General features: G+C 43.8%; 1 protein-coding gene across 6 annotated transcripts in view; it reads left to right on the forward strand.

Annotated features, from left to right (window-relative positions):
* Positions 1–26,001, forward strand: part of DAAM2 (dishevelled associated activator of morphogenesis 2) — a 308,724-nt gene that overhangs the window by 201,220 nt on the left and 81,503 nt on the right. For all 6 annotated transcript variants that reach the window (XM_019483066.2, XM_019483067.2, XM_014598043.3 and 3 more), the window contains 2 exons: positions 8,397–8,491; positions 19,181–19,514. In XM_019483066.2, the coding sequence (XP_019338611.1) occupies positions 8,397–8,491; positions 19,181–19,514 (429 nt within the window). The remainder of the gene's footprint in view (positions 1–8,396; positions 8,492–19,180; positions 19,515–26,001) is intronic.

The following is a 26,001-nucleotide window of genomic DNA, read 5'->3' on the forward strand; positions in this document are numbered from 1 at the left end:
CCTGCAGAACTCCTTGCCTCTTGCATATTTCCTGGACCATACTGGCTATATCAGTCCAATACTACTAAGTAATTAACCCACAGAACTTATTGCCACAAGCCATTGAGGAAAAACATTTAGGAAAATAATTAAAGAAAGAGTAAAGCTTTTGTATGGAAAATATTTACTTGCCTGAGACAGAATTAGGAAAAAAAGAAGCATGGGGCTTATAAAATCCTTAAGCTTCTAGCATAAACCAACCAAGAAAAGATAGGGTTCAGGGAAAATCTTCCCTGAAAGACATGCTGCTTAATTGTTGTCTAATACATTGTTTTTGTACCTTTTTTTCTGAAGCATCTGGTACTGGCCCTATGGTAAATGTTTAAGTAGATCACTTATGTGCTCTGGTATAGCAGTTCTTCTGTTCTGAAGTTCTTTGGTCTGTTACTGATTTATAGCCGAATTCTGCCTTTGGTTATTTATATGCATGAACCATTGACTTCCCTTGGCAGTTGTACATGCATAATTAATGACAGAATTTAGTTCTTAGTCTCTTGAGCCATGCATTTTGCTTGGTTGCTTGTTTGTACTTTTGTAGTTCATTTATAAAAGCTTTTCACTTCATTTTTATAGCATTGTTACAGGCTAAAAAAATAATGCCGTAAAAATGGCATCTTGTTACACCCCTAATTTCCCACTTGTTGATGTTTCTTCTTGGTTGTATGCGTTAAGTTTACTGACAAAATAAGAATTTTAGTAGCACTTCAAAGCTGGAAGATAAAAGAAAAGCTGCTGTATACTTTTGTCATGGATCACCAAAATTACCTCCTAACTGCTAAGTCCAGAAGCTGTTGGTGATGAGGTATGAAGTCAAAAGAATACAGCTTGATGTGAAGAGGAGGGGTATTTTGAGCTTGAATGGCTAGCAAATAGGTTCAGCTTTGACTCCTAGAATGAACAGATTTGCTTTCAGAAAGCCACTATGGTAAAATAAGCAGGGAATTGTGTAATGTCACTGAGCCAAATTCTGCTGGAAAGGCTTGATTCAAACCCCTTTGAAGTTAGTGAGACTTTGTACTGATTTCAATGGCTTTTAAGATTAGTCCCTGTATCACACTGGTGTAAATCTGGAGTGAAGATATAAATGACACATTTTTAAATCTGGAGTAGTTCCATGGGCAGATACCACATTTTTTATCTTGACTACATTTACATTTTTGGAGCACCAATAAACACGAGCCTCAAGCAGTGTTGTTTGTCATGCGTTGCTTCTGCAATGCTTGATGGTAACTTTTTTCTCTTTGGTCTCAAGCCTCATGTTTAACCATCACTTTAGAGATGTTAAACGGATGCTATGCTCTCAGGCTAAAAATGTTGGGCCTGATTTAGTTGCTCTATTTTTATGCAGGTGAAAGTCCCACTGATTTGGTTTCAATGGAGTTACATCTGTGTAAACTGGAATAACACAGCTGTAAACTGGCTCCAAGTTATTTAAAGTGTCCATTCCTGCATTGTTAATAGGGCAATGAGAGTCTTAAAATGGAAAGTATCTTTACAAAAATAATCCCATTCATTTTCATTCCTAAAGTCGTATGGTTTGTCTGTTTCCTTCTTTATACCTCACCCAAAATGAAGATGAAAACCAACTGATCAGTTTCACTTAGTTTCCAATCAGTATCAAGCCAGTTCACTTTCTGGCTCTCATATGTGCCAGTGGGTGCCACAATTACTTAAATGAAAAATGTTGCAAAGGTATGTTAGTCTTGAAACAAAATACTTTAAAAATGCTAGTAAATAATAGAGTTAATAATGATTAAAGTGTTGGTTAAACCCTGTTTTTTGCAAAATTAAAGTTTTGAAATGGCCATAAATCAATCTGACAATGATACTGCAAAGTACATTTTCACCTTTGTTTTTTGGTTTTTTTGCTCAACTTATTTTTTAGGGCCTCTCTTTTAATTTGAGGGATGGGGTAGGTAGTTCCACTTATTCAATGATAAAATGAGAAGTTCATATAAAACATGCTAAGATCAGTGAGTGTCTTTCTGTTGATATTGGTGAACTCTAGACAAGCTTCTGATTCTTGGGCTACCGTGTTCAGTGCTAGCTCTCCAAAAGACCCATTGTCATTCCATTAATTCTGTATAGGAACAGAATACAGGTTTCCCTCACTTTGTGGGTTCTGTATGCGAATTTGCTCTTATGCAATGGCCCTTTTTATACCAATATTCGTTATACGCGAGGTAAATTCACTCTTATGCGAATGGTGCGGTGGAAGCCTACAGTCAGCTGCTTTGTGTGGTGCATTGTGGGAGTGACACACACCAAAATATAGTCTCCTGCGTGGATCTGTGCTTCTTGCTCGTTATCTGTGACTCATGTTTCTGTAGTTGCCCTCCCCATTATAGTAACATTCACCACCACCCTGTGCTTGTGTGTACTGTCTGCTATTGGTGAGTACCAAAATTGTCCTGTAAAAGTGGTAGAAATGGGTCTGGGGGTCAGTACAGTCAAGGTCTTGGAATGTATCCCTATTTGTTATATTGTAAAGTGGGTTCCCTTTATGCAAATTCGAGTTATGTGCCATTTTCCAGGAATGCATGCACAGCATAAAGCGAGGGAAACTTGTATGCTCAGGAAAATTGTGTTGACTTTTGATATGTTTGCTATTCTCAGCTGGTAACCATAGGTCAGTATGTTAGGAAACACTCTTGCATATAAGAAGTGGTCACAGATTCCTATTCCAGCTTAGAAATCTGGATGTCTGGAGCCCAGTTCTATTCTTGTACCCTTTTTTATATCATCTTGTACGTCATTGTAGCCTCACTGACTTTAGTTGTTTTCCCCCTAGTTTTCATCTGCCTGACTGAGAGTAGAATCAGACCCCATTATAATGCCATTGTTCTGGATGGAGTTTAATGTCCTTTACATTGCCCAGTTAAAAGGAACATACCAAGTAGTTCATAGGTGAAATAATTTTCATTCAGTCCCTGCAAGAAATAAATCTGCCTATTGACACTGCCTATTTCAGAATAGTACCCTCCAATTTTGTGCTTGTAAGTTTGGTACCTGAAAATCGAGTAGCTTGATATTGAAGTTCTGTGATTATACCAGTGATGGGCTAAAGGCAGAAAATAAGAAACCTTTCTGTATATTAGGGTCATCATTCCGTCTGCTGACCCCTTAACATACAAAACTTCCATTCATAAAATACAGCAGCTGCTCTATTTGTATCGCATGTCAAGAAACCAGTCTCTCTCTTTCCTCATACGCTTGCACACTCTGTCTCTCTGTCAGCCTGAATAAACACAAACCTCACTTTACTGGGGAGAGGGAACATTACTCTTGACACCACCATGTTGCTTTTATGAGCTTGGCAGTATTTGTACATCCACAGAAGGGCTCACAGGTGAACAGTAGCTGTCGATACAGCTTTGTGGAGAGAGCTGCGCTGAGAGCATGAGATGGGGCCAGGATTAATAAATACAGCTGTTACCAGGCCCTTTTCCCTGCCTCAGAAATCCCTTTCTCTGGGCAAAACCATTTCATGGGGCCTAAAAGAAAATATATCTTTCAGCAGCATCTAGCAGGTGGGTGATAGCTTTGTCTCCTATGTGGTTTAGGTGACATTCATGCTGCTCTAAAACCCATTGTTTACTCAAAGTCTCTTTGGCTTTTTAAATCAGTTCTGTAGTTCAAAATTTCTGCTTTTGGATCACCTGCAGTCCAGTTACAGGGAAATCGTGGCAGATTGAATTCCATCTTAGTTCATTTCTTTGAAGATATAAATATGAATCACCTGGATAATAGTGGTTAAATTTAAAAATAAATAAATAAAAAGCTTATGACATAGGACCAAATTTTGATTTAATTTATTCTTGTTACAGTCAGAAGTAACTTCATTGAGTCAATTAAGTAACAATGGGTGCATCTACATGTGCACCTTATTGAGGAGTTGACTAGCAAGCTCCGCAGTAAAGTGTCACCATCTACACATGCACTGATATTAGGGTGTAGTAAATTAATTAACTCCACCATAAGATAGTACTGTCAGGGGTACTACTTAACTCTGCCACAGGACAACTATAGATGATGACCAGGGCTGGTTGGGGCACAAGGGTGCTAAAGTGTGGGGGCTGCCTGCCACCTAGTCCCTCACTTTAGCACACTTGTGCCCTAGCCAACCCCTCCACTGCCCAGTGCTGCCACCCAGAGCCTGGTGTTGACCCCCTGGACCTCCTGCCAGCCTGGAGCTGCTCTGCTTTGGCTCAAACTGCTGCAGCCCTGGGCGCATGTGTAGATGCACCCACTTTGTAAAAAATGGTGCAAGTGACTGGTACAGATTGGGAGCCAAGACAAAAATCTGAAAATCCACTATCTTTGCTGATCTTTTCCTTTCTCTTTCACTTGGCTTAGCTTAGTAAGTGAAACTACGCTTGCCTTGCTCGTATTCTGCTTCTAGTCACTTGCACTTTCTGGCTCGTCTTTACTAGCATTATGTTGCTGTGTTTGTATTTTCAATAATTTCAAGGGAATATTTAACCCTGGGTATAGTGGAAGGAGTTTCCCCTGCCTTAGATAAAAATACTAAAATATTTCTGTTCAAATTGAGGCAAATTTTGTAAAGCAGAACCTAGGTATATGTTCAGTTTTTCTTGCACTCCTCAGTTAGAATTATAGGGCAACTTCACATGCTCTCCAAGTTTGGGGTGGGAACGCTTGAATTAGAGCAGCTCTTGGGAGCCTCTAATGATATCAAGTGCCCAGAGCTCTCATGTATTCAGTGTCCCATGATTCAAAATAGTGGCTGGGGCATTTTAACTAAAGCTCATTCAGTGCACTTCAGTTAAAGCACCCTCGCCACCATTTTGGAGCATGGGGATGCTGAATACCTGTGACGCCAAGATTGCCAGCGTGCTAATTAGCATGCTCCAGCAGACTCAGTCAAGTCTGCCCCAACATGTGCTAATTGGCATGCATCAGAGCAGGTGTCAGGCATGTGTATAGATGCCCCTAGAGTAGTACAAGCGAGGCAAGTAGTAGCTGTTGGATTTCCTTGATAGATGCAAACTATTATGCCCAAATATATGTCTCTGCATAATTGTGCATGAAGTTTTAGAGTCTAATTGAGGCTCCTCCTTTTCCATTTTCTGCTACAAAACATACTGTAACTTTGGATTCTAAACTAGTTCGATGTTGCCCATATGATGCAGTTTGTAGTTCACAAGAAAATTCTTCCACCAACCACAACAGAGAAGACTAATCACAAGACTGACAGCACTCTCCACTTACAACGCAATTTCCCATCCCTCTTTTCCAGTTACAGTCATGTTTTCTGTAATTCTCTCATTGTTAAATTATTTCAGTGTGGACATGTGACCATTCTGTCATTAGGGGAGGCACAAGGAGTGGTGTTCCTGGCCTCATGTAGGAGTGAGAAGTGAAGGGCTCTTGGCTGCCTGCAGCTTTCGGAAAGGGGTTTTCTGTAATTACCCTCTGCTGCAAAGGCAAGATTATTTGTGTTTGTTTCATTTGGATGTAGGCCTTCTCCACTCTCCAACAAAATACCTCTAAGCACCCTCCTGCTGTCCATTCGCCTCTCCCCAACTGTGGCTCAGAGGAGAAATTAAGCTGCTGTAAAAAATGGGGACCTTTCAAAGGAATGTTTATGGGCCAAGAAAAGATGACCATATGGGCTGTTGCCCAAGGAAACACAAATCAGACCCTGAATCTCACCCCAGGAATCTGCCATCAAGATTCCACAATGCCTTTTTAGGATTTCTGTTTGTTTTTTTGAAGAGAGGATCATATATGGCTTGGCTCAAGTGTTTCAATTTATGTTTCTGGCTGTCGGGAGATTCTGGCAAAAGATAAAACATTGTCAGCTCGTTTTCCATCAGTAGCGCTCTGTCATTCCATTAGGGCAGGAAATAGCTCGCTCTGTTACTGAGTGAATTTGACTTTAGCGTGGATCAGAGAACGGACCCATAGAGTTAAATACAGCTCCCTGTGCCAGCTGTGTAGCAAAAGACAGCCATGGCTATTGGCCAAATGACCACCCTCAGGATTTGACACGTGTTGGCACCACGTGGTTCACAAAAGTCGGCATCACAAGAATATTTACCAGGGGATGAAGGAAGGAAGGACAGAGGCATTTAAAAGAAGATCCAACAAAAGGAGGATTTTATTTATATTTTTTTTTATATAATACGATATATAAATTGAAAAAGACTAGGTTTTTTTTGCTGTAATGGGCCATTAGTGTAGGTGCTCAGATTCTTCAGTGGAGGGGTACAATATAACAACCTTGATAGACATGGGGGCAGGATTCTGTTTCTCTTAGTGCACCCCAGTGGCAGCTTTCTAGCTGTGGAGGTAGCATTTTTGCACTTACACACAGGTAGAAATTCAATTTTACCTATAGTGTGGACTTGTTAATGCGCATATGTGTGCTGAGCATGTACAGCTCCCTATCCACTGACCAAGCTGGTTCGTATGTACACCTGCTGCTGATGCTTAACTGTGGATCATGAAAATGTAGCCAGCTAGAACCCAACAAATGGGTGCTAGAGGAGTCCCCTCTCCTGTTTTAGCTCAACTACCTCAGTGGGCATGCCACGTGCAGGAAGCGAGAGACTCGGGTTTTAGGCCTCTCTTCCCAGCACTGTTCTCTAACCACCATGCCATAGGTTAGGCATTATCCAGTCGCCTCTCCAGTGCTCCTTTTGAAGCTGGCCCCCTGGGCAGCCAGAAAGAAGATATGTGGGTTCAGGCAGAAGCAAGTAAGCCAGAGGGTGTGTAGCTCTGCACAATGGATTCTGGCTTAGAAGGAAGCAGGCCCTGTGTTTTAGCCTGGAGCCCTGCTCCCAATGGCACAGAAACCGCTCCACTGCACTGCTTGTCATCCATTGTATCCGATGACTATTAAATGTAAGGGGTAGTGGCTCAGCTTCAAAGGAAGGACTGGAGAAAGGACCATGGCAAATACCTAACCTGAGGCATGGTGTTTTGAGCACTGTTCTTGTTCAAATCTCCTCTGGACAAAGGAGGCCAGAGCCTAGAACCAGTGTCTCCTACTTCCTGGGCAAGTATCTTTAACCACTCAACTACTGGGGAGAAAACATGGGAGGGTCCCTCTCCATTGCACCCATGCTTTTTCCTTGACTTACACATCTACATATTCACATACCTAAGTTTATGTACATGGCCATTGCAGAGCCTACTAAGCATGCTCAGTGTATGCGCAGATGCTTTCACATCCACAGTACAGACAGGGCCAAAAATGGCCAGGTATGTGGCTAGAAAAGTGTTTTTAGGGACACAAAGGGAAATAGAACTCCTCTGAATTAAAGCAAATACAAGAAGAGCCCAACCTGCAAACTGTATTTCTCCCTGTGCTCATCGCCCATTGTTCAGTAAAACCTCACAACACCCTTGCTGAATAAGGTGGGAGTTACAATCCCTGTTTTGCAACAAGAGATGCTAAAGCAGAAATGCGAACAGGCCAAAAATCCCAGATGTTGTGGCTTGATTTCCAGAGATGCTGAGCAAGTGCAGGTCTCGGTGGAGTGATGAGCTTCTTTTCAAAATCTGCTGAATGCTAATAAATCCAGTTGACCTCAATGAGACCTATAGGTGCTCAACACCTCTGAAAATCAAGCTACTTATTTAAATATGAGCTTGGATGCCTACTTTAGGCATCCAAGCTTGAAAATCTGAGTGACTTCTGGACCGTACAACAAATCAGCAGCAGAGCTGGGAGAATAGATTGGGAGCATTCTGCCCTTTTGGCAAGGTGCTTGAACTTGAACGTTTGAAAATGCTCACTAGCTCCGAGTGGTACAGTATTTTGTGCGTTCAGTTTGAGATGCCTATGCCCAATTGTGAGTGGTGATCAGTACTGTCAACCGCAGCTGACTTAAAAGATTCAGGCCCTCAACTCCTCTGAAATTTAGGCTGTGGATATCTCAAATGGGATGCACAAAATTACTGCCTCAACCTATCCATCTTCAAATGGGGGCAGAGATGCCCATCTATTAGGTATGTTGAAGCAGCATGTTTCTTTTTTACACGTGTTGTGTTGAGCATTCCAGATTAGACACTTGAACAATGTCTTCTGAGGGCTTCCTGGCAAATATAATTTCCCATGGTAATCTGAGAATTTAAGGTTATCCTATGTGGCCATGCAGCGTGCTGTTACCGATCCATAGGACCAGACCCAACCTCATCTGGACTCAGCTTCATGGCTAGAGGTTTTGCTTTCCTGGTGTCCAGCCAGTAAGCACCTCTGAATGACTGGGTAGAATATTTCTTACCAGTGACTTCTTGCTTGCCCAGTAGTCTCAATTTTCTCTGAACTTTCAAGCATCCACAGCTTTTGTAGTCACCTCTCTGTGCTATTTTTTTCCCCCAAACAGATGCAGACTTTATATGCTTTTGATGACGAAGAAACAGAAATGAAGAATAAAATAGTTGAAGACTTGAAAACAGCTCTGCGGACTCAACCCATGAGGTAATTTTTGTTCAGTTCCTTTCTTTTACCAGCCCCCACAAGACCAGATGTGATGCAGGAAATTGTGTCAGTGAGTTCAGTAGTGCCTGGGAAGACACCCGATCATTTCCTCCTCAAGGACAGGAAGCATTTCCATAGTTTGTGCATGCCATTGGGGATCCTACCTCTCTCACTTTTACACTCTTGAACCAGGTGACATGAGGATTTAAGCACATAACTCTGGAGAACACAAGGCAATTTGTTGTTAATATCCTGTGGACAGTTTTTGGAGAGAGATGTTAGCTGGGTTAGTCTGAAGTCAAGTGGATGGTAGGGTAGATTTGGAGGGTTGTCTTAAATTTGCTGCTCTCCTCCCGCTGTGCCTCAGGGCAGGCATTGAGGGTCAAGTGGCTTGAAGCTCCTGGCCCTTGCCACCTGTCCCCCACCCCCTACTACCCTCCTGCTGCCTACCACTCCCATGGTATCCGCACCCCACCCCACCTGCACCTTGTTCCCTGCCACCTGCCATCCCACCCACCGGACCTCACTGGTGCATACCCTCTCATCCCCACCTCTGCTTTGCCTCTCCTCCTTCCTGCTCCCCATACCTGTTTCCTGCCCCTGCTTCCAAGCTTGGTCCTTGTTGCAGCTGGACCCCCTCTATGCCTCCCTTCTCCCCACATTGTTGCTGCCATCACTACTTAACTCCCTGTCGCAGCTCTGGCTGGGGCTCCTCTCTGGTCTGGGCCAGGAAGCATGTGCTGCCTCAAGCTCCAGCACAGCCACATAGCAGCTGTTGTGTCACAGCAGCTCCAGCCCTGGCCCTGGAGCTGGGCCAGAGCTGCCACCATTGCTGCATGGCTAGCCTGGGACTGGAGATGATGGCACATGCTCTCTACTCCTTGCTTCAGGCGGGAGTGGGGCCCCAGTCAGAGCTGAACCTGTGACAGGGAGGTAAGTGGTGGCTGGCGGGGAGGGGGAGTGGAGGCAGGATGGGGCAGCAGAAAGCAAAGGTTAGAAGCAGAGGCTGCAGGGAGAAGGTGGCAGGGGAGGGCACGTGCTGCAGCTTGGACTCCAAGACTAGCCTTGGGGCTGGAGTTGGAGCTGGAGCTTAAACCACTGCCCCTTCCTCACTTATACTCAAATCCAAGACCAGGGACTTTTCCCCCCATGCTGAAAAGTGAAGAAAAACCTCATCTTGGAATCAAATAAATACAGTAAATGTGTTTACCTCAAAACCACGCAGAAGTTAAGAGATTTTTCAGTCCATAATTAAAGTTGAGAGAGCATCAGTCCATAATTTTTTTTTTTTATTATTATTTTTTTTTAAAGCAGTTTCATGGAAAGTTTTGAAGCCATAAATTCTAAGTGATTTCAAGATGGCTGGGAACTCATAGAATGAAATAGGGAAGAAGGTATTTCTTTTTGAGAATTCCTGCTAAGCCCAGTGACTGAGATGCTCACACTTCTGTTCTTTGTGTATTGTTTCTTCTGGGGATGAATGACAGGAATATATGGAATCAGTAAAAGAACAAGATTAGTAGAGTTACACCAGGACTAATATTGGCCCAGAGGGTTCCACATAACGTCATGAAGCCAGTTGGGAATGGGGATTTAGAGAGAGGTAGCCTTTTCTCTTTATGTGCAAAATTGCATAGCTAGATGGGTGGTGTGTGTGTGTTTGTGTGGGCCTCTTCCTCAGAGGTATCCGGTATTAGCTCCCATAGGACTTCAAGCAGTCCTTAATGGACTGATTAAATGTTAGTTTAACGTAGGCTAGGTTGTTTGAACTTTAACAGGAGGCAAGTCTTTCCCTGTATTAGCTTTTTTTTTTTCCTCTGTCCTGATAAATGATATTCCACTTTCAGTTTCTGAAAATGTGACCCTCTAAGACAGGGGCGTCCAAACTTTTTGAATGTGGGGCCGGATCACAAACTTCTTATCACCCAGTGGGCCAGCGAGCCATATTCAAAGATATCACAAGAAGTAGTATCATGTCAGGAAGTGATGTCATATGACCTTTGACACCAATGAAGTTGCAGGGGTTGACATGGTGCTGGTTGACGTGGCATGTATGCCCGGGTTGACATGGTGCTGCAGGACCTGCATGGCTACAACCAGGTTGACCTGGTGCTGCAGGACCTGCCTGGGCAGAACCGGGTTGGCACTGGCCAGGAAAAGCAGCATGCACCTGAAGCCGGCTTCCCATGTGCTGCTGGGGATGGGAGGAGGCTGGCCAGGTCTGCACTGGCCAGCAAAAGCAGCGGTGGAGCCTCGTGCCGCTCAAAACTGACTGGTGCAGGCTCGTCCCGTCCCGAGCGGCACATGGCTCCGCTGTCACTTCTGCTGGCCAGTGCAGACCCGGCTGGGCTCCTCCCGCCCCAGCAGCACATGAGAAGCGGCCCCCTCGGGGCCTCGCACGCGGGCGGCCGGGCCCGGAGAGCTGCAGCACCTGAGGAGAGACTGGCCGGGGGAGCAGGCGCCACCTTGCTGTGGGGCAGGGCAGGGCAGTGGAGCTGGCTTGAAGCAGGCAGATGAGGAGGCAGGCGTGGGCCGCCAGTGCCAGCAGCCTCTGCTTGGCCTCCCGCGTAGGGCCGCTCCCCCAGACCCCGCGGGGGTAAGCAGCTTCCCTTCCCTCGCTGCCACCTGGGGCCCGCGGGCTGGCTCTGCCCACCTCGCCGTGATCCCACCGCCGCCGGCAGCTCCACACTTCGTGGTGGCAGCTCTGCACTCCACACCGCTGCTGCTGCTGCCACTGCTGGCTCCGTGGCGGCAGCTCTACATTCTGCACCGCCGCCGGCTTGGCGCTGTGCTCCGCAGCACTCCCTGCCTGCCTCACCACGCTCCCTCCACACTCTCTGCCCGCCTCGCCGCTGCCGCCACAGCTCTGCACTCCACGGCAGTGGCTCTGCACTCTGTGCCACTGCTGCCATGTCTCTGCACTCCGCAGCGCTCCCTGCCCGCCTCGCTGCACTCCCTCCACGCTCCCTGCCCGCCTTGCCGCTGCTGCCACGGCTCCATGCCGCCGCCACCACCGCGGCTCTGCGCTCTGCAGCACTCCCTGCCTGCCTTGCTGCACTCCCTCCATGCTCCCTGCCCGCCTCACCGTGGTAACTCTGCACTCCATGGCGCCGCTGCTGCTGCCGCAGCTCCACGCTCTGTGACGGCAGCACCATTGCCACCGTGGGCCAGATAAAATGGCTTGGCAGGCTGCATGGCGGCCCGTGGGCCATATGTTGGACAAACCTGCTCTAAGAGAAGAAGGGAGGGAGTCTATTCTGTTCAACATGTATGTCTTCCCTGTCTCCTCAGGCTTTCAAATCTCCTGTGTGTTGAAAGCAGAGGCAGCTCTAGAAAGCAGCTAATGCCATGTTTTTTTCTTCAAGAAACATTCAAGGAGTAAGAAGCACGTTAATCTCAGCAGAAGGAACCTTCTGTTCTCTGCTTGGCCTTATGCAAGTCCCATTAGTGCTGTCAGCTCCCAGTTTTTACAGGAGGGAAAATGTCCAGTTAGAAAGGGTGGGATGTCACCCAGTAAAAAATTGCTTACGTTGCACAAGCATCTGTACATTCACAAAATAACAACATTTTCTTTTTTCAAGAGCAAGAAAATACATTTAGCCATTGTTTTGGCTTTTTTGCTCTCCCTGGGCTGCATGAGTCCATGCACAGGTGTTGGGTAAACATAGAGGTTTAAGATGAAGAAATTGACTTGATGAAATGTAGTTCTCGAACTTGGGTCAAGCCATGACCTCCTTTTCAACCACTTGCCATCAGATCTTCACTAATGTAACTCAGAAGCCTTTATGGCAGTTCTCATTGCGTGCTCCACAGGAGGTGCTGTACTGTGGTCTGCAGCCCCTCCTCCTTGGCAAGCTTCAGAGCAGAGTAGTGGAAACTGGTGCGATGATTTACAATATGAAGTTGGCATGCAAGGAAGCTTGACTTGAAGTGACAATATAATCTTGCCTGTCTAATCCTGTCTGTCTCTAGCCTATTGGCAAAGCAGAGACCACATGCATAATGGCACAAGGAAAAGCAAGAGATTTAATGCTTGCCCCAGCTTCCCCATTCTTAGAGGGCAGTTCCTGATATTTCAGCCCACAGGCCAACACTGCTGTGGTGGGATGTAATAACAACTGTGCCTTGTTGCAGACCTGTTTGGCTGCTTACCTTGTGCAGATGATGGACTCCATGTTATTGAACACATCTGTGGCAGCACTGGTTTGAGCAAAGCACCCCATAGATTTGAATGACTAGCTCCCCAGTGCATAGGTCCTACCAGCATTAACTCTTTCACTCCAGGCTTTTCAGTAAGACAGCCTGCACTCTGAGGTGAAGGTGAGTGGGAGACAGGAAATGCCTGGGGCCAAAAATCAGATTTTTTTTAGGGCTTTCTGAGCCAGCCTTGTACTGCTTTAGCTGGGTCCTTCTGACAACAGACCTAAGTTTTGTCTGTTTATAATAACAACCCTAACGAGTGTCAGCACTAGCATCCATGAACTGTCACATAAAGTGTTCTCTCTCAAATTGCTGGCAATGGCTTAGGACCTCTCTTTTTTTTTTAATACTGAAGCCAAGCAAAATTCTGAGTTAAGTCCCGTGTCTCAACTAATTTCCAGCGACTCAATTCGTTAGCTGCCAAATGGGCTGTGTGCCAGTGCCTGATCAGCAAGCCAATTCCTGCTTTGATGGAAAGGATGCTGTGAGGGGGCCTGTGGCTACAGCAAATCCCTTTTGTGAGCAGCTCTGTATATCAGTCTTCAAAATACTAGTCTTTTTTCTTGAATTTGGGCAAGAAACCTCATTTTCTATGTCACTTCTGCTTATCAAGTCCCTGATCAAAATGAGGAGTTAAAAGCTAACCTTGGATGGACTGAAGGATGCACTTCAGTCAGAGATAGATACCTGTATCTTCCATGGGAGTTAAAGAAAAGAAGAATATGGATCTTTAGATCTTTGTTTTATTCTGCTGTAGAGTCTACCTGTAGTTTGTAAGAACTGCACATTTTATATCTCAGGGAACTATGTGAGGCCTAATTGATTAATGATCATAAAGCACAACACTTTTTGATGAGAGCGCTTTGGAGATTCACTTATAAGAACATAGTGAATCATTCCCAGTCCTTAGGAGCAGCCCTACTATAATAAACAAACATCCTAGCACTCAGGAGCAGCCCTAATATTATATATATAATATAGTATGCCTTTGTTGTACATAAACACATTATATTCTCTCTCTCTGATGGAATGATAATGTATGTTTGTACAGTGTCCACATACGCATGCAGACTACATACTTGACAGCGAGGGCACAGTTTTCAAATCCTTTAAGGAGTTGGTTAGTGGGTGGGGTGCCTGCTCCTATGCAGATAGTTTTTATCCCCTTAGGAGTCCTTAGCCAGTCCAGACAATAGTCCATAATACAAACAAGGCCCCTTGCCCAAAGAGCCAAACAGATGACTAAAGTAAAATCCTTTAGCTTTTCTTTAGAGGACAGACGAGGGCCTTTTAGCTGTAGCCCTTCCTAGAAGTAAACTTTTTCCTCTGGTGGCTCCTGGCCACAACTGCTCCTTCCCCAGCTTCAGCTGCCTCCTGTTGCTCCCCTTGGGCCTTTAAACTGCAAGCTAATCACCCGCAGCTAGGCTCCTACCCCAGGGCTGTCTGCCTCCCTTAAAGGGCCAGACCACCCTGTTACAAGGTGGTTACTGTAAACAGTTGTAATTACAAATTCTTGGACCAGAAGCAGCGAACAAGCAGCTTTTCATCTGATATTGCGGCCCTCAAATATGGAAGTGTACCATCACTGTGACAGTAAAAAAAAAAAAAAAAAGAGGGTCTGTAGAAATAAAGGCAACTTTTTGGAACCTGCCAAGATTTTTGGATCAAGTTTGAAAGCCAAAGGGAAAAAGAGGTCTGAACTGGTTCCACCATCAGCAATTAGTATCTTCGCCCTTCTCCATCTCTGTTTTACTAGATTTAAAATGAAAGGAGGCTGAGCTTGCTTTATTTTGGCTGGGCTTAGCTGGGTCACACTCCTGTGTTGTAGCTGATCACTAATGTATCTAGCAAGTGCAGCTCATTCAGCTAAGATTTTTAGGCAGGGCAGGGATCCAATGCATGTCAAGGCTGTGCACGTCTCCTTATCCAAAGGCCAGTGCTGCAGTTAGCCTGGGAAATGTTGGCTTGACTGTCAGCAGGGTGGGAACATCCTGCCCTCCCCACACCCCCAGCATATGTTCTTTCCGCCTTTCCCAAGCTGTCATATCTCACAGAGAGGCTGTAGCAGAATATATACAAGAAGAAAGGAGCACATAAGACACAGCAATGGGGGGGAAAAAATCACTGCTCTCCTCAGCTTTGTCTGTTTTGGGATAAAAGGGGTGCTGTTAGGACTTGTTAGCCAACACATTCTAACTACCATGCTCTGAAACTGCAGCCAAAAAGCACCCTGCTAAATTGGTTGAGTTAAAGCCCAGGACCAGTTTAGGCTTTTAATCTGACCTATTTGGCACCTATTAAAGTAAATGCTGGCTTGTTTATGCTAGACTTTAAAATGTGTTAGATCATGTTGGCAAACATGTGCTGACTTCACACCTTTAAATCCTAGAACAGAACAAGGCCTTAATGTGTATTGTACAGAGCATATGGGATGATGTTCTGACACGGGCATAAATGACACAGAGAAACTGGTGGTCATCCCTATGACCTGCATTCCCCATTTTAGACATGCATAGTCATGTATGTGTGCCCACAGGTCTATACATACATACAGCATATCTACATACATGGTCCAAGAAATGTTGTACCCAGGTGTTTGGGTCCTAGAAGTAGTAAAATTGCATCTTCCTACGCTAGTACACCCTGCTTCTCAGCCCAGGCACAGCACCATGCTAATGCAACTGTGTTACTCTCAGTATCCAAACTAAGAACTAGTTTACCTATCTCTGAACAACTCTGTTTTGTGCTACATACACATACCCAAGATAGGGAAAAGAGTCAAGTGAACATGGTAGTAAGAGTGGAACTCAACTGAGTTGAATTCTTCTACCCCACTCTCTCTCTCTCTCTCTCTCTCTCTCTCTCTCTCTCTCTCTCTCTCTCTCATATGCACGCATGAGTGTCAGACAATAGACAGGGAAAATGATAGCTGAAGAGCGGGACTTCCCAGTTTATCTTTCTTACATAAGATTTTTAACTTTTTCTGAGGACGGGCAACTGAATGTTTTGGAAAAGGAAGATGAAAATCTTTACTTTATTTCTACTTCTAACATCAGCTGTGATGGGGAGGTACTCAGATGTGCTTCCTATTGAGTAACAGAGTTTAACATTTTGTTTTCTTGAACCAGACAGGGTACAGGAAAATCCCAACATTACTTAAAATTGGGTTATTAATCAAGGCCTATGACACACAGCTTTTTCCTGTACCTGCCCTCCTGTTGGAGCGACCTCACCCAAAGAGTCCTAACAATGTTGCTCTGCGAAAAGATTTATTTGGGTATTGTACTAACCCAGGAGAATGTGACATGTCTTTCTCAAATGCCATTTCACCTGGTCTTCAGCACTGTGGAAGTCATAATGACTAGCAGCAGGAGGGAGTGCACCACCTGTCTTTAGGCTTGTTTTTTTGAACTACAAGACAGCCTGCAGCTGTGTGAATGACAAAGTTTTTGACACTGGTTGTTGCTTGAGTCAAGGAAGGCCTTGTTTTCACTAAGGAGTCTGTAGAAAATCATTGTGCATACCTGTATTCAGAGAACATGTGACAGGACTCAAGAGTTCATGGTATGTAAAGAGACTAGTGCCAGCCCATTCAGAGTTGTGCTGGAGTAAATTTTAGGCTCTTCCAGGTTATAGCTGGAGAAGCATCTTAAAACCATTGACATCCTGTTGATGTTTGATAGCCTGGGCTAATTATGTTGGCTAATAGTCTTTCCCTTTGATCATGTTTCCCCAGCAGGCATAAAACCCCAGAGCTGACCAGGACTTCATTAATTACAGTTTCAGCAGACACATTAACAACCAATTGGTCGCAGAAACTGAGCTGCTTTTAAGTTTCCTTATAGCCAGTTAAAATTGCAAAGCATGTTATATATTTGCAGTCGGGAACAAATTTTCCCTTGGTCAGATTCCCATGGACTGGCAATGTTCTTGCTTTCCTCTGTGGTGTAGCACTCTTCTTAGAATGCTGGTCATACACTAATCGATTACTTTCATGTCATTGCAATGGCAGGGCAATGGCAGTGCCCTCCCCAACTTGTTTTTTTTTTACCTGTGGCCTGCTGCAAGGTGTTCCTGGTGTTTCTTGTAGCTATCTTATATGAGGTTTTGGAGTGGATGATATTTTAGTAAATAATTGCCCCAAAATGCAAAGGGCTGGACTCAATGTCTTGGGAGTCCTCTTCCTGTCCTATATTCCTGTTTTACTAAATTGCCAATGCACTAAATGTGATCTCTCTCTTCTAGTCCCAAAGGGGAGGAGCATTTGCTTCTTTGACTTGTAGGGTAGAGTGTTAGAATGGTTTACTCGAAACAAGAGGCTAGTATGATCAGGCATGTGTAAAGTTGGCCAGTTCTGCTAAGCTGGGCTCACGAAAACTCTGTTGTGTTCATTTTTTTATGTATGTGCATTTACCCCTCCCTTCCATCCTGATGTTTGCTTTGAAGTTCAGGTTCAAACAAAGCCTAGACCTCAAAACAAAGCTCCACTGGAAATATTGAATACTGGGTTTTGTCTGTGCTCTTGTTAAAAATGTTAGCCCAATTAAGCCTGAATTTTGGCAGTCCACAGTTTATTTGGCTCATCTTTCAGGTAGTCCCTGCAATTCCTCATATGATCGATCGTATGACATATCAGCCACAGAACTGGAATATCTGTAACCAATAGATGTTGTGAAATAGATATGCAAATAAAACTTAAGTATGTTCTCATATGCAGAGAAGAGACATTGAGAGCTTCCTGGGTTGGTACTCCTAGTTTTTGATAAGCTATGAGCAACATTTATTTAATTACAACACAGGATGATGTTCTAGATCCAGTAAAGCCAGCTGTTGCACTGAATCTAAGCTGACTCCGGACTTTTTTTTGCATTAGGCAGGGTATTACTCTTTACTGGTTTAGCATGCAATGCACCTATCACTGTCCATTTTACTTAACTGTTACTCCTCTCATTTGTAATCCAAGAAGAGATATCAAACCTAACTCAAGTTGTACAGATACAGAGGAAAATATACTGTAGCAATAATACCAATGAACAGAGTCAAGAAGTTTATGAGAAGATAGCACACTAGAAATGTTTAGTATAGATAGTAAGAGAGACCACCTTACTCAGTGCTAGGTGAAATTTTAGGATTAAAGGTGTGAAGGCTTTTGTGCTTTCAGTATATCACAGGGTCAAACAGTTTGTCGATTTTTGTATTCACTTGGTTTTTCACCCTTACTTTATTGTGTTCATAGTGCACATGGGACTATAGTATGAGAGCTATGTATTCAAGCTAGCCTAAAAACCATTGGCAGGTTTAGGTCTATACAACTCTTGGTGCTTCACATCTAGGAGTGAGGCTCTCGCAGGCATAGACACACACATGCACCCAACTCTATTGGCTCCACTATCACTAAAAGTAATATCAGATAGACTTCAGAGTGGTAGGGGAGTACTTAAATGGTTTAGAGAACTGGATGAGGTCATGGTCATCTTGCTTTGCATAGGACTTGAGAATCTTAAATCTGCTGGAAACTCAAAATGAAACAGCTATAACCAATGGACTGAATTCATTTTTAGTCTAACTACACTGACTTTAACAGACTTATTTGACTTCAGTGAATTGATTTCATGGATGAATTGGCCCACTAAAGCTTTTTCTTGGTTTTAAATACAACCATAGAGCCCCTGTGGATTATTTTTTTCCTTTATTGTTTCCAGCCACAGATTGGCATATAATCTTTACCTGAAATAAGTCAAATTGTATATATTCTCATTATGAAAATTTCACTCAGAGCTCCAGTGATTTGAAAAGTTACTCTAAAATGAGTTCCAACATGGCTTTAGTCCTTTCCATCCCTTCTGCAACTTCACTATTCTTATAAACATCTGTTCGCATTCTTATACTATACCTATGTGGTATCTAAGGCTACCGATGAGTCTGCTTCACCCCTAGTTTATGTAATGTATGGATTGGTACAAGAGTGATGTTAGTACCAGAGCAGTATACCTCCCTCCTATGTGCATCACCATCCTTCTGGAGTTCATCTGCCATAGCTGTAAAGTGAAGCTGGGTGCATTTGTGTAGGAATCCTGAATACAGAATAATATGAGTTGCTGGGACCTAAAGCTGACAGTAGTCTTCAGCTTAATTTGAATCCATACTAAGGTCCAGTATAGTCATGGATATATGTAAGTGTCTGTCTGTCAATTAAAAAGGTTTTATGTTAGCGTATAGGAATCTTTTCACCAACCACTCAAAATGAACCAAATATTGTGTTGGAACAAGATAGCTCTTTGTTGGCATACAGCTGCACTACCCAAGTACATAGATCTGGAGAAATAATGGGATTGTAAACAGGCAGAATGCAATTCTGTGTAAAAAACCCAGGGTTTGTCCAGAGTTCTTTAAGCAAGAAACCCATCTGTTCTTACAGTTCCATGCTCCATTTACTTGATGTCTGCTGTATAATTTGCCTTCAGTCTATTTTCTTCTCTTCCTTTTCAGATTTGTGACCAGGTTTATTGAGCTGGATGGCCTGAGCTGTTTGTTGAACTTTCTGAAGAGCATGGACTATGAGACCTCAGAGAGCCGCATACATACATCTGTTATAGGGTGTATCAAGGCATTGATGAACAACTCCCAGGGACGGGCACATGTCCTAGCTCATCCAGAAAGCATTAACATAATTTCCCAGAGCTTACGGACTGAGAACATCAAGACTAAGATTGCTGTGTTGGAGATCCTAGGAGCGGTCTGCCTGGTACCAGATGGCCACAAGAAAGTCCTGCAGGCCATGCTTCATTACCAGGTCTATGCTGCAGAGAGGACAAGATTCCAGGTACAGGCAGGATGCACTTTCAACAATACCAAATGTAGTGCATCTTTTGGATTGATGCACCGAGGGCACATCTACACGTGTCCCTATGGTGCCTTTGTTACTGTGCTGCCATTCAATACTTCCAAAAGGAAGCACTCAGTGATGGTGCAGTAACAGCCCATACTGTGCCATGCACACCACACATGGTTCTTTTTAATTGCTACGTTGTCATAGCAATGTATTATAACAAGGGAGTGCGTTGCTACAGCAACGTCATGGCGGCGTCACAGTTTGTGACTGCCGACGCTATGTTTCCATAGTGCGTTGCTATGTTGCCATAGCGTCACATGAAGATGGGCCCAGTGTGTGTGTGTGTATTATCATATTGTAAAACTCCATTTTCCACAGGATTGGACTTTAGGAAGTGTCACTTCCATGAATAGATTTTTTTAATGGCACATATTTAGAAGGTATTCATTTTCCACCTTAGAAACTTATTTAAAGTTACTAAGTTTCACCTTAAAAGTCAATAGCACTGTATTACTTAAAGGCTTTCAATTGCTTTGTACTCTAGTTGAATATGATTTCATTCAAGGGTATCTATTGCTACTCTATCTAGGTACTGATGTCACAAAGCTCTACTCCACGGCTTCTGTAAAAAAATTTTAAGTGATTTCTGTCATAAATATAAAAAGTATGGGCTAAATTATCTGCAGTGAAAGTTGTTAATAAATCAGCATATACTAATCATTGCCACACAGCACAGAGATCTCTTGTTCTAAGTTTAGAGGGACAACTCTGGTAGTCTCAGATGCTCCGGGTAGGTAGGCAGGTGGTTTACTTTCTGAGTGATCAGCTGTAATCGTGATCACAGCAAGCCCTGTACTCCTTACATGTCTGAAATTCCCATTAGGTTTTACCTTCATAAATTAGGGTGTTAATGCATGTTGGAACCGAAAACCTTGCTTATTTAGTGTTTGTCTATTGCTCCCATTTAGTTGTGCTTGCTCTAAGCTTCAGAGCATCTTGGGCTGCACCAAACTTGATTATATGTGAAGATCTAGCTCCACAAAAGTTTATAGCATCCACAGCTGAATGGGAAAAAGTCGCTGGTCAACAGCAGTAGTTCCTGGTTTTCATCCAGGTGGGACCTGGTACAGAGGTTGAAAGATGAAAAATTGTTTAATGCTCAAAGCACATATGCTAGAGAACAGGAGACCTACACTAGTTCCTTGCTCTGTCCGTGACCTACAGTTCCCACAACCTCCATGTGCCTCTATTTTATTTTCATTATTTGCACTGAAAGTTCTTCTTTGTGCAGGCTCTCCCTCACCATGTGTTTATGCAGACTTTAGCACTATGGCACCCTGATCTTAGTGTGGGGCTCTCGAGATCATTGCAATACAAATATTAATAACGATATAATGTTAGAGTAGGAAGGAGAGGAGACCAAGGTTCCAGTCACAAAAGACCAGAATACCAAGTATAAGGTAGGGATTACTGGTACAGAGGATGGGGGTAGAGAATGGAAGCCAAATGCAGAAAGAATTTATTTTCTGGGTTGTAGTCTGAGTGTATGAAAGAAAGAGAGAACCAGGCTTCAGTCTTACTAGTTTTCTGGTAATTAACCTAACCTGAGGAATCCCTTCTGAAGCTTGCCACTGTTTAGATTGGAGGCAGTTTGGGGTGGTTTCACGTGTCTGGCAGAAAATGATGGTAATTCTCAGCTCTGGCAATACTCTGTCACTTAGCTTTTAATTTCTTGTCCCAGCCTGACCAGGTTGCTCAGCTGAATAAACCCATATGGTGTAGGGTTGCCATATTGACTCAAGTGCCTCCTTATGTGCATCTTTTTCGGGTCTATAATTGAGTAAATAACCAGGATGAGGTGTCAGTGCTGGGCCGGTCTATTATAAGATAGATCTTCTAATATAGCTGGGCCATTGTGAAGTTGCATCTAATGATTTGCAGAAGCTCTTGTGAGCCCAGGGGAGCTTACTTACCGTCTCACTCGTGAATGGAAGGAATGTACCAGTAGTTAACTTTTTCAGATGTTTTTGCTTAGAAAAAAATGAATGATAAATGTTTGCTTCATCTTTAAAAAAAAACAAACCCATGTGATTGGCATCAGGGGCATATTCCTAATTTGTTTCTTTTTCTAAAATCTGCATCTAGAAGTTGGAATGTGATTTTCCCCCCCCCGAGCACTCTCCATCAGGTTGAAAACAGTTCTCTTCATTTTGAAGAATGATAGATGCTGAAAAACCCCTTTCCTTTCCTGACTTCCACTCAGTTGGTCATTGGTGGTGTCTCGAGTTCTAATGATGCAAGTGTGGGCTTATGCACAGAAAGACAAGGAAAGAAGTGAATCCATGTTGTGAAGTTCCCTATTAAGAATGTACATATTGTAAAGCTTCTTCTTCTGTCCCTTCTCAGGGGTGAAACTCTATTGCTGTCCACCTCTGGGCTAAGTTCAGTGTGGTCTTGTAGATCTTTCCTGGCCAGCCCCAGAAGGATCATCAGATACCTACAGTGCAGGTTCATGTGGAGCTTTCACTAAATGCATGTGGCTGAGTCCAGGAGGCATTGAACAAGCCAGGTTTTACAGTGTACATCTGAAAAGAGGGTACAATAAAGCAGATTCCACCATGCTCCTGCTGGGACTTAAGTCTGGAGGTTCCTGGCTAGAAGGTCTTGCCTCTCTGCTCAGGGTCAGACCAATCACTATATTTGGGATCAGGAAAGGAGTTTTACCCCATGGTCAGATTTGTATGAACTGTGGAGTTTTTCATCTTCCCCTGTAGCAGGGAACCTGTACCTGTGATCTCTTGAGCATATTTTAACAATCTTTGCAGTAGCAGGACATTGGCTGCTGTGTTCCCCTTGCCTTACTTGTAGCACATTAGGGTGTTATGTCTCGTGTTGGGTCAGGGTTAACTGCGTAGTTTTGCTAAGAGGTTAGACGGTGGCTTTGTATGGGATGATTTGGGTAAGGATGATCCAGCTTTGGGCATGGTATTGGACAAATGACCTTTCAAAGCCCTTCCAGCCCTATTTCTCTATGATTCTATGTAATTAAATCCAGTGACCACATCCTTTCTAAGCATCTCTTCACACTGTTCTTTGATCTGCACCTTTATAACTTGATTTTGTAAATAATTCAGATACCCTTTAGTTTCTAAGGACAGCTTTGGTGGTACATATCTCCTGTCACTGAAGCAATAGCTAGCAGCTCTTGGTGTGCAGATGCCACTAAAGAGTTTAGCGCTTGCAGCTTTAGGCCAATTTTAATCAGCCACACCTAATCTCCACCCCCTTGGAAATTATCTCTCAGCCTGTAAAACCACCTCAGGACTCCCACAAATGGAGGTCTGGCATCAACAGAATGAAGTTATTAAAATTCTTTTTAAGTAGTGAAAATTAATCAAAAGCAACCACTCAGGGGGAACGGGAGAAGTATATTCTGAGAGTGTAGAGCAGAAAGAAATTCCTCTGGCTTCATTGTTCTTTATGGCTGTAGAAGAAATTGTGGATTGGCCTCTTGGGAGACAAAATGTCTGGAACCCCTCTAAAGGCCCTGCTCTATCTTTCTTTAGATGCAGCTTGTGGTGATAGCAATGAGATAACAGCCTATCTAGGCAGTCAGCATGTAAACCAAAGAGGAAGAGGATTTCAGACTTTCAGTCCTGGAATTAGAAACTGGTCACTGAAAGGGAAGATGGGGTTTCCCTGAAACATGGCCTCTGAGCTTAATTGTATTGGGGTGTCTTGTAAAGGTGAAAAGTAACTTAAATCAGACCCAAGACATCAACATACACATTTGGTTTTATTCTGTTTTTTTTGGAATGGGATTTTGTGCAAGTGAGAAATGTTGGATCAATAGCTGTAAGTAGGAACAGAAGAAAGTCACAGATGTGCAAACTGTGACTTGCCACGTCACTAATATGCTTCACTCCTGAGCTCTGAGAACTAGTTAGTGAAAGGGAGAGGACTTCGATTTTCATGGCTTATTTGTTCTTCATGGTTCTCTTCTGGTGAGTAGCCTGCTGGGCACTGAAAAACTGCTACTTATAAGCAGGCAGCCATGCCCATGCAGACAACTGGGGTAATTAGGGGTAGTTAGGCTATGGCAGCCAGGTCCACTCAGAGAATCAGGACCAGCTGGGGATTAATTAGCTTTCTTGCTGCCATGGTTCTTGACAGTGTGCCTCATTGGCTGATAAGAAGCATTTTCCCTAACTACCTAAGAACATTATTGAGGATGTCATGGACGTAGGCAGTAGCTGGCTTTCATGGTCAGGGCTACTAGGAACCTTGGGCATTTATACACGTGCTGTGGGAGGGGGGAAGGAGTGCTTTAATTAGCATGGCTCTGAGAGCTGCTCCAATTTAAGCGCCTAGAGTGTCATGTGTATCAGTGTCCCTGTGGTGAAAAATGGCAGCTGGGGGCACTTTTAACTAAAGCTTGTTGAACGTGTGGTGCCGGAGTGTGGTCATTACCATGCTGCAGCAAACTCAGTTAATTAAGTTTGCTCTGACACACTGTAATTACAGCATGTCAGAGCAGCCTCACTGCAGATGTATAGGCACCCCATGAGACTTAAGGTAAAGGAATTATAGGCAGCTTAGTCTCATTTCTAAGTGCTGCCTTTTCTAAGCTCTGCCTTTTCTGCTGGCATGCCTTTCTGAAACCCGTTGCTTGGTTTGTATTAAATACAACCAGTGAAGAGCAGGCCCTGTAGAAAAAGACTTGAGCGATCTGGGATTACAATTAAGCAGCTAAAATGAAGGACATTAAAACCTTGTTTTCCCATTTGATTTGCTTCCTCCCCTCAGGATCAGGGTTCATCCAAACTCTTTTGAGATTTGCTGCTCACTAAATGAAACCTTATTGGATGTCAGTGATGAGGAATAATGAGATCAAGGGAGGAAAGGCTTGCTTAAATAGAAGGAAGAACCTTTATAACCCTATGATCAATTAGGCCAGAGAACAGGCTTGCCAAGAGGTGTGGTGAACTCTGCTTCACAGGAAATGTTCAAGCAAAGACATGAGCATCAGCCACTTGGGTAGGGTTAGTGGTGTTGGAGTTCTGCCACAGCATATGGGTGTAGACTATAACCTTTAAGGGGGTGCGTGACATTACAGCTTTCCTTTCTAGATCAAAGTGATTTTGTGAGGATGTACTTCTGCATAGCTTACCATGTATGATCCCAGGATGCTTAGCTTTGCTTTGCATTCCCTGGTTTTTCACAGGAATTGGACACAGTAGTTGACAACTTGACATCCTTTTGAGATGAGTGGTTGGTGGGTCTGGAATGACAGACTGTAAATCCAAGCATTCGGTCACTCACGCATATTTTCACAAATTCGCTGTAAAATGACTGAAAGACATTCTCTCTCAGTCTTTTAAAGGATTATTTTTTTCCGGATAACTGATGGCTATTTATTTTGGACAAATGAAATTCTGACTCGGAGGTCAGGTTTGTGTAAAGCTAAGAAGCCTTTCATTCTGGTGCTTCTGTTTTAATGAGTGGAGAAACTCTGTCCACATCAGTTTAAAAACTACACAAGATCTGAATTAATAGAATCTCTTTCTGCTGTTACTTCTCTGCTCACTTGCCCTATCAGGTAGTTTGGTTTTGTTGGGATTAAGTCTTCAAATACCACCACTTATGGCAAAGTTGGAGCAGGATTGGGTATATGTGGCAATGGGAAAACTTGTTTGAATTTTGTGGAGAATCATAAGTCTGGACCAGTGGCATGTTCAGTTGGTACGGAAGACAAAGCTCAGACTTACTCCAAAATGGCCATTTTGCAGTACAGCAGATGTAGGCAATGGAAAGAGTTTGGAGACTCCAGCTTGTAGTAAAATAGAGGCATGGGCGACTGGTGCCTCCTGAGTTGGGGGTGCACTTGCCATCCCAGTGGCCAATCAGCGACCAGCAGGGGGATCCCCCCGCAGCTGATCACATTGACCCGGAAGTGCCAGCAGCGCTTTTCCTGGTGCCCCCACTCCCCGGCCGGTGCTTTCATGGGGGGCACCAGCACTCCCGCCTGCTCCCTCACCCATCTCCTAAGTGGGAAACGCTGGCTGTCAGGAGATGCACCAGCACTCTCGGGGTGCATGTGCACCCCCGTGCACCCCTACACATCACAACTGAATAGAGGAGAACACAATTCTCTGCTATAGTGAGGGCTGCCAGTGATATCCTAGGACAGACCAGAAAGGTGTATTATAAAGCATAAAATTTTTTTTAGGACACATATGAAGCCATGGTGAGATCCCTTCAGGATTCTTATGGCATAATATTTCCACAGTGCTGTACATTTTCTACAGGAAGCCAGAAAAGACTTATTAAACTGATCGCAGTCATGGTGAGGGATTTAGCTATGAATGAAAAGCTTTCAGAGCCAGAGTCAGAAGTGTGACTAAGTAAAAATGAACTTCTGTACTCAGCATCTTTGCACCGTAGATTTTAGTCATATCTGCTGACTTTGAAAACTGCA

Source organism: Alligator mississippiensis, chromosome 1, assembly GCF_030867095.1.
Source record: "Alligator mississippiensis isolate rAllMis1 chromosome 1, rAllMis1, whole genome shotgun sequence".
Classification (NCBI taxonomy): domain Eukaryota; kingdom Metazoa; phylum Chordata; order Crocodylia; family Alligatoridae; genus Alligator; species Alligator mississippiensis.